Here is a 9,267-nt window from a genome sequence, read left to right on the forward strand (position 1 = left end):
AGGACAATATTTGGCTGAGATACAACTATTTGAAAATCTGGAATCTGAGGGTGCAAAAAAATCTAAATATTGAGAAAATCATCTTTAAAGTTGTTCAAATGAAGTTCTTAGCAATGTATATTACTAATCAAAAATTAAGTTTTGATATATATTCAGTAGGACATTTACAAAATATCTTCATGGAACATGATCTTTACTTATCCTAATCCTGATTTTTGGCATAAAAGAAAAATGTATAATTTTGACCCATACAATGTATTGTTGGCTATTGCTACAAATATACCCCAGCGACTTAAGACTGCTTTTTGTGCTCCAGGGTCACAAATAAAGTAGTGCCAAGTTGATATTTATTGAAATTAATTCGAAAGAATTAACGAGAGAGAAAATGCGCGAGCGAGTGTGAAGCTTGTTGGTTTAATTACAAAAACTGCCAAGTTATCACCTCATTGCTGAGAGATATAATGTAGAGTTTTGTTGTATTTATAAAATTCACAGGGCAGGGGTTGAAAACCAGCTCCTGAATGTACAATTTCTTACCTATATAAAGTTTCTGTATCAATAAAATGCGAGCACATACAGCACACCGGCATTAAAACACAATCTTTATGGGCAAACGTGTCGCCCTCGCCATATGTGTGTTTAGACGTAGGTCGGATGTACAGATACCGGATATGTATCTGATTTAAAACCACATTTGGAAGTGGCTCAGATCTGATGAGAAAAAATCGGATCTCGTGTGGATTTTTGTGTTTAAACATGTGCAACAAATTCCGATCTGTGTCAGATGTGAGCAAAAAATCAGATTTTTTGTGCCAGTGTAAATGCAGCCTGTTAACACAGTTAAGTACACTTTTAAAAAGTAATATTGTCAAATTAAAAGTTTTACTTTAAAGTACACTTTAAATCATTATGTTTTAATAACCTTTTGTTGTTTTAAAGAGGTACACTTATTTTGATGTGTTGACTAACATATGAAAAAATTTAAAGTGCTGGATCATAATTTTAACTGTAGTGTTATTTGATATTACATTTAAAGTTAATATATTTAAATTTTTCAATGTTATAAATGTGTAACTACAAATACAAGATTCAATAGAAACGACATTAAAGTATATTTTAGTTTATCATAAACGCCTGTCAGTACATTCAGCAGCACTTTAATCATATTTCAAAGACTATAGAAGTAATTATGAAATTACATAAAAAGATGTACTTAAGTCAATTTCAGCTAATTGCATTTAATATAAATTTAAAGAACAATACCTTTTAATTTAATTGCAATGGACATGCTATTAAGTGTCTGAAATCATTACATTCAGTTCACACTTAAGTATATTATTTTAAAGTAGTATACTATTTTTGTAATAAATACTCTTTTTAAACGTTTACTTATTTTCACAAGGGAATATATTACATTTTTTGTCAATTTTATTGTAAAAATTCTTTCAGAATTACAAAATACCCTACATATATGAAATAAAGAAGCACTTTAAGGGGTAATTTAGTACAGCGATGGCATCAGATGGTAAAACCATGGTAATTTAATAATATACTGTGGTGCTTTAACATTGAACATTCACAAAGACGGTTCTCCAAAGCACTTCAATGAATACTATGATATTACTACGGTATTAGAGCATGTAAAATGCCACACAAGGACTTCCACGAACATTTTCGAGTTACACAAATGGAAAGCTTGGGAAACTTAATGGCCAAATAAAAAAAGCGCTTTAAAATCATTACAACATACACAATGCTGCTTCATTTCATACTGCCAAGAAAATAATACTGATCACAAATATTAAATATATAGAAAATAATCAATATATTCCACAGCCTATCCAAAAAAACATGGTACTTTTTAGTAGCCTTCTATATAGCTACTAAAGAAACAATCCTGACCAAGACCAGTGTGTCTGTTTATGCGATGACTGACCTTTGGCTTCGCACAGAAGCGTCGCGATGCTGTTTTGATAGGTTTGTGTCAGCCTCAGCTCGACTAATGGCAGGAAGAAGCTCTCCAGCGTGCTGTTGAGCGACTGCAGCAAAGCAAACCGCAGACGCAAACTCTCCACTGGAACGCCTGTGTGATCAGAGTTACCTTCAGTGCACACTGGGCTTAAAAACTTGGTGGCTGTACATCTCATAATTATGGAAGCCCGTTTCCGCCACTGAATAAAAAATAAAACAAGGTAATTGCGACTTTTTATCTCATAATTCTGACTTTTTTTTTGCAATTGCGAGTTATAAAGTCAAAATTGCAAGTTATAAAGTCAGAATTGCGAGAAAAAAGGAAAGTCAGAATTGCGAGAAAAAAATAAATTCAGAATTACGATATAAAGTCGCAATTGCGAAAACAAAAGTCAGAATTGCGAGAAAAAAATAAATTCAGAATTGCGAGATATAAAGTCGCAATTGCGAGAACAAAAGTAAGTCAGAATTGCGAGATATAAACTCGCAATTGCGAGAAAAAAAGAAAGTCAGAATTGCGAGATATAAACTCACAATTGCGAGAAAAAATTAAAGTCAGAATTGCGAGAAAAAAAGAAAGTCAGAATTGCAAGATATAAACTCACAATTCTGAGAAAAAAAGAAAGTCAGAATTGCGAGAACAAAAGAAAGTCAGAATTGCGAGATATAAACTCACAATTGCGAGAAAAAAAGGAAGTCAGAATTGCGAGATATAAACTCACAATTCTGAGAAAAAAAGAAAGTCAGAATTGCGAGAGAAAAAGAAAGTCAGAATTGCGAGATATAAATATGGCAGGAAGAAGCTCTCCAGCGTGCTGTTGAGCGACTGCAGCAAAGCAAACCGCAGACGCAAACTCTCCACTGGAACGCCTGTGTGATCAGAGTTACCTTCAGTGCACACTGGGCTTAAAAACTTGGTGGCTGTACATCTCATAATTATGGAAGCCCGTTTCCGCCACTGAATAAAAAATAAAACAAGGTAATTGCGACTTTTTATCTCATAATTCTGACTTTTTTTTTGCAATTGCGAGTTATAAAGTCAAAATTGCAAGTTATAAAGTCAGAATTGCGAGAAAAAAGGAAAGTCAGAATTGCGAGAAAAAAATAAATTCAGAATTGCGAGATATAAACAAAAGAACAAAAGAAAGTCAGAATTGCGAGATATAAACTCACAATTCTGAGAAAAAAAGGAAGTCAGAATTGCGAGATATAAACTCACAATTCTGAGAAAAAAAGAAAGTCAGAATTGCGAGAACAAAAGAAAGTCAGAATTGCGAGATATAAACTCACAATTGCGAGAAAAAATTAAAGTCAGAATTGCGAGAAAAAAAGAAAGTCAGAATTGCGAGATATAAAGTCGCAATTGCGAGAACAAAAGAAAGTAAGAATTGCGAGATATAAACTCACAATTGCGAGAGAAAAAGAAAGTCAGAATTGCGAGATATAAACTCACAATTCTGAGAAAAAAAGGAAGTCAGAATTGCGAGATATAAACTCACAATTCTGAGAAAAAAAGAAAGTCAGAATTGCGAGAACAAAAGAAAGTCAGAATTGCGAGATATAAAGTCGCAATTGCGAGAAAAAAAGAGTCAGAATTGCGAGATATAAACTCGCAATTGCGAGAAAAAAAGGAAGTCAGAATTGCGAGATATAAACTCACAATTCTGAGAAAAAAAGAAAGTCAGAATTGTGAGATATAAAGTCGCAATTACCTTGTTTTATTTTTTATTTAGTGGCGGAAACAGGCTTCCATACATAATCCAAATCTAACAGCATAACGTAACATGGACTCGCCTATTAAGCATGCGACTTGGGGGTCGGCGGTGTCCTTGGCGTCGAGGTAAACTTCATGTGGATGCAAGCGTGCAGGAGTGATGGCCAGGTGTCGGCACAGACGGTTAACAAACTGGACCAGCGCAAAGTCCATCTCAAAGGTCCATTTTCTACTGGCTTTCTGAGCGTGTCGGGAGTCGATGCACGTGCATCTGAAACAAAAAAACACCATTAAGATCTTCAGAGAGTTGCATTCATTATTCTAGCCATTAGTTTTCTTAGACAGTAGAACAAGAGAGACGTGGAAACATGAAGTAGTACGGAAGGAGGTTTGGTCTTGGGAAGGTACAAACCTTTCAAAGTGCAGGTCGTAACCGCACGCCAGGATCGCCCGCCAAACACTACGAATATCCTGCTTGGCTCTGTCTAGAGTAAACTTGTGGAAACCTTCCAGGGTCAGAAACTTCTCTTCTGGCACTGACGGACAGAGGAAAGGTGAGGTGTTCAGATCCATGAGATTCCACCGAAACAGACCATGTATTAGATTTTTGTTAATAAATTCAGAAATCAAGAATGATGTTATATTAACCTTCAAGCTTTTTGGCGGGAGACTTTTCAGGGTCTTTTTCATCGGGCTTGGTCTTCTCAGGAGATTTTGACTTAAGGACTGCTTTTTTCTCACTTAGTACAGTTCTGGAAAAACGCCATTTACCATACCATTTATTATAGTCACCTAAAACTAAAACTAAAAAAATTATTTTCGTTACTTAAGGAATAAAAAAAAACTGGCCAATGCAGCATTACTAATATATATATTTTTGTATTCAATTTATAATAATAATTTTTTTTATATATAAAAATGCCCAAATCATGATTATTAAAGCTTTAACTAAAACAAAAAATAATAAATCAATAAAAATCTAAAAATGTATAGTTTTTATTAATAAAAAATAATAGTATCTCAATGATACAAAAAATAACACTGGTATCATGCATCTTACGAGAGCAGATAAATGAATTTGATATATTTCAAATGAAAAACAATGGTTAATTAGAATGTATTTTATGGTAAGGTATGCCTGTGTTCAATTAAATATTTAAATATTTATAGAGGAAACTGACTACTGAGCGTGATGTCAATACTCACCTAACACTGTTCAGCATGGACTTCTCTTTGGTCGGGGGTTTGGTGATGGGTCTTTTTGTGCTGACCACTTTGCCTTGGTGCTGCTCTTTGCCTGCCTTGCTGTGCTTGTTCTTGTTGGGCTTTACTGTGCCATATTTACGAAGAATCTACATGTACGATAAGAAAAGTTTAGTAATTTAAGCCTTGACCCAGTCAAATACTTCGTGTCTGTTCAACTGTGCCTTAAAACTGATGCTAACAAAAAACAAACTAACAGAAAAAGTTAATAGTATAGTAACACATGTGTGGATTACAACTAGTTATGTCAATTTTTTGTAATTTTCATAACAATAATCAATTATCATTTTGCAAAATGCATGTGGAAGACTCAAAATGACCATGTGCATGTAGTGGATTTTTCTTTTTTATAATAAAAAAATCAACTATTAATACATATGTTTCATGATAAATTAGCCATTTAATAATAATAATAATAAATGAATTACAGTTCTGAGGATTTCACCTGAGTGAGCTGGTCATCAAGCACCTTCTTGGGAGGCCGCACATGTGTAAAAAACAGGTGGAGCAGGTTTCCTGGTGTCTGAGAGTTGATCTGCTCTTTGCTCAGATAAATGTCCGATACTTTCACTGGTTTTGTTGGTACGGGACTCAGCACCTGCTCTGCGTAAATGCAGCTCTTAAAGATGTCTGTCAGCACATCACGTGCTTCAGGAACCAATTTATCTCCTACAAGGACAAAAAATAATTAAACTTGATATCAAGTTATTAAGGAAAACCCTTGCAAGAAGAATTACAGAATAAAATAACATATTTGTAACATTCTGGGATAAAGAAATCAACGAACCTCTGATCGATTTGTCAAGGAAGTACTCCTCCAGGGCAGAACTCCCTTGTGTGTCAAATAAACTCTGATTTACACTGGAGGCGGTGAGGATCTCCTCATTGGTCATCTCCATTAGCTCCTCCTCTCTTTCCAGATTGGAAAGGCCAATGAGATCACTGCTATTAAAAAGACTGGCCCGAATCTTCTCTACTTGGGCCCGGGCCCTTACCTATAAGAAAAAAGCAAAAAAACATTACATTACTAGGTACCTAATTTCTTTCACAAAATGGTTAGTGCTACTAGTGTTGCTAAGGTGCTCTGAGTGGTTGCTAACGTGTTGCTATGCAGTTGCTAGGGTGCTCTAGATGCGTTTTATCATTGTCGGAAAATCTGGTGAAGATGTGATGAACGCAGTAGGAAGAGTTTGTAAAAGCTTTAGCCAAATGAATCACAAAAGTTCTAAGCATATTTAAATAATTTGTTATATTTTGTACCATTAGGTGGCAAGCACTGGCATTCTCAGAAGCTGTCAAAATAAAAGTCCCGCTTCTGACGCTTATCAGCCCACCAAAAAAACGTAATAACCAATGCTGATTATTAAAAAAGGCCAAATATCGGCTGATATATCAGCCCTGGCAAAAACAAATCAGCTGATACTGATAATGAACAAAAAATGCCAAATATCAGTGATATATCCGCATTGGCAAAAACTTAATGGCCGATACGATAATTAAAAATTAATCAAAAATTAATTTGGCCTTGCAAAATAACAGTCAATCAATACTGGATATCATTGTCATGTCTCATGCATGTCTCATGTCTCATGCAATCCAAAGTAGAGGTAAAACGAAATAGGCAAAAAAAAAAGACAGATGTTGAGAATTTAAAAAAAGGCCAAATATCGGCCGATATATCGGCTTTGGCAAAAACTTAACTGATACTGATAATTAAAAAAAGGCTAAATATCAGCCGATATATCCGCCTTGGCAAAAACTTATTGGCCAATACTGATAATTAAAAAATGCCAAATATCAGCCGATATATTGGCCTTGCAATATAACAGTCGATCAATACACATGCACAGGAACCGTGCATTTTCAGTTTTCCATACTTTTCCGTAAAATAAAAATTGTCAAACGTCTTGAGTTATTATGTGCTTACTTGCAAAAGCAATTTAAGTAAAAAAAATAAATTAAATTAATTTGAAACATGAGCATGGTATACCATACCAATAAAAATAACTCTAATTTAACTCTACATATGAAAAATAGTAATAAAGATGCTTGTAAACACCACTCATATTATATTACTGTTGTCTTTCCCACCTACCTCTATGACAGCATAGCCTTTGATTGGTCGTGTCACACTGGCATGGATGTCTGGCGAGGCAACTGTGTACATGGAGCTCCCATCTGAGACTGACGTCGCACCACTATCCAACTGCTCCCCAATGCTGCCGAGACTACCTTGACTTCCTGTGCTACAAAGAGACACATCCAGACTCTCCTGACTGGAGACCGTGTGGGGATCCAGCGGTGCATGTGGCTGGGAAGGTGCTGTTTGAGGGGTTACCAGCTCTTGGTTCACTAGCAGTTCACCGGCAGCCCTGGAAGCTCCCTGTAAAGAGCCGGAGACCGACGTCTGGATCGCTGAAGCCGAGGCACTCATTGCTGGCATTGCGCTGTTGCTATTTGGGCTTCCTGCAGTGCAATCTCGCTTTGCATCTTGGGGAATACCTGAAGTTTCAGCTTTGGCTTTTTTAGGGTCCTCCTCCTGAACCGGAATAAAGATCTCATCCTTGAAGAGACCGCCGTGCGCGTTACAAGCCCTTCGGATTGCATTGCGCACCACAGATTCCTCTAAGTGAGTGGGGATTCCTGAGAGCACGAGCAAACGACTGTGAGCGGTGGAGCCAACCAAGGCTTGGCAAGCATCTGCAACCGCATCTTCAGTGACGCCCAGACCTTGCGGGTCCTTTTTAGCAAGGTGCCGCAAAATCAAGAGTAACGTCAACCCACGGTGAAACCACAGCATGTCCTCTGGCTTCCCTCCGGCCATGTTTAGTAAAGCACTGTCACATTCTGATGGTCTCGCTCCACTTCCAGAACCATGTTTCCCTGAGACGGCAGCTGCCGAAGTAACGGCTACCGCTGCCCGTTCACGCTTTAGCTTCACCTTTTTGCGCTTTGAAAGCAAGCTTGGACTTTGGGGCGTCTGGCCCGGAGAGGACGACGAAGAGGACGAGGAATCGCTACAGTTAGCGGTGCTCGTGGATGAAGGGGCGCCTACCGCCGAAATCCCTGCACCTGTACTGAGCGGCAGAGTCACTTCGGCGACTGCCAGACACACCTCCATCAGGGCATGGAAGTAGGTCGAGAAGCGGCTCCGCTCGGTGACGAGCGCAAGCGCTCCGCTGCTACCCGCTGCGGAAGTGCAGGAACCTCCGCTAACTAGCCCCCAACTTTGGGTCTCGTGGTCGTAAAGTTTTCGTAGCTCGGATTGAAGAACCATAAGGACTGTTAGGCAAGGGTTGAGAAGCAATGTAATGTGGCTAGACAGCCCCGAGGGGGTTTTGCGACGCTCGAAGGCGTGGATCTTGCGGAGAAGCTCTGCAAGCAAGTGGAAGATCAGCTCCTTGATGCACGGCGCAAGATCAGTGGTCCACAGAAGCCCACCTAAAGACAGACACCGCAAATGTGATGCTGAAAAATGGAACTGCACTGGAAGTTTTAATAGTATGCTTCATGGGACCCTCGGGGCAAAATAAATGAACATTTCTTACCCAGCAACTCTACAACCTGCATAAGCACAGAAGTGGGCACAGTGTCCAGCTCATCCTCAGAGCGGTCAATGGTTTCCCCTATGGTGTAGGTTAGCAGCTGTTCAGCAAAGGCCATGGCCAAGGGAAACTCAAGAGGCAACGAATGCAATACCAGCACTGCACCAGGAGGGGGAGATACACCTGCAGACAGTGACCAGAATACGAGTTAAATATGCCATGAACACATGTGAGCATATAAAGCATTTAGACAGAAAACGGCCATATTTTGAAAATAAGTAGTTTTGCACTATGCAAAACTCACTGCTTAATGAAAGCAAGATACAAAAAAAGGTCATTCAATAACATGAGTGCTTGTGACATCCATAGAGAAAACACAGCTAATGTTGTCTTGTCTCTGAGTTATAACTAGCTAAAATTATAACCTGTAAGAACTCACTCTTTGCGGCAGCTGAGTTGGCTCTCTTTGCAAGAGACGACCACAAAGGCGGCGCCAGGGAAGTTCACGTCCATGCTGACCTTGGACTCTGAGATGGGAAACTCTTCCAGTGTGAACTGCTCTGGAGCGCTCTGAAATTTTAGCGATCATAAACAAATATAACCACAAAAACAACTAATAATCATTTAACAGAGATTAATTTAACTTCCATATGTTTCTTAACATACTTGTGTAACAATTTTTATGTGAAATATAGTTTTACTTTAAAGTTGCATGCACACACACACACGCACATACGCACACACACACACTCACATGCACACACACACACACAC

At 38.2% G+C, this 9,267-nt stretch overlaps 1 protein-coding gene across 1 annotated transcript in view; it reads right to left on the reverse strand.

Moving 5' to 3' along the window:
• LOC107745305 (probable E3 ubiquitin-protein ligase HECTD4) overlaps window positions 1-9,267 on the reverse strand; it is an 87,770-nt gene that overhangs the window by 16,785 nt on the left and 61,718 nt on the right. Inside the window, exons 51-61 of the mRNA XM_016559164.1 lie at window positions 8,933-9,063; window positions 8,798-8,799; window positions 8,497-8,676; window positions 7,044-8,389; window positions 5,736-5,943; window positions 5,394-5,617; window positions 4,892-5,037; window positions 4,334-4,437; window positions 4,098-4,221; window positions 3,766-3,956; window positions 1,937-2,083 (exon numbers count right to left, since the gene is read on the reverse strand). Coding sequence (XP_016414650.1) covers window positions 1,937-2,083; window positions 3,766-3,956; window positions 4,098-4,221; window positions 4,334-4,437; window positions 4,892-5,037; window positions 5,394-5,617; window positions 5,736-5,943; window positions 7,044-8,389; window positions 8,497-8,676; window positions 8,798-8,799; window positions 8,933-9,063 — 2,803 coding nt within the window. The remainder of the gene's footprint in view (window positions 1-1,936; window positions 2,084-3,765; window positions 3,957-4,097; window positions 4,222-4,333; window positions 4,438-4,891; window positions 5,038-5,393; window positions 5,618-5,735; window positions 5,944-7,043; window positions 8,390-8,496; window positions 8,677-8,797; window positions 8,800-8,932; window positions 9,064-9,267) is intronic.

The sequence above is a fragment of the Sinocyclocheilus rhinocerous genome, unplaced genomic scaffold (genome assembly GCF_001515625.1).
Source record: "Sinocyclocheilus rhinocerous isolate Xijiao unplaced genomic scaffold, SAMN03320098_v1.1 scaffold1399, whole genome shotgun sequence".
NCBI classification, from domain to species: Eukaryota; Metazoa; Chordata; class Actinopteri; order Cypriniformes; family Cyprinidae; genus Sinocyclocheilus; species Sinocyclocheilus rhinocerous.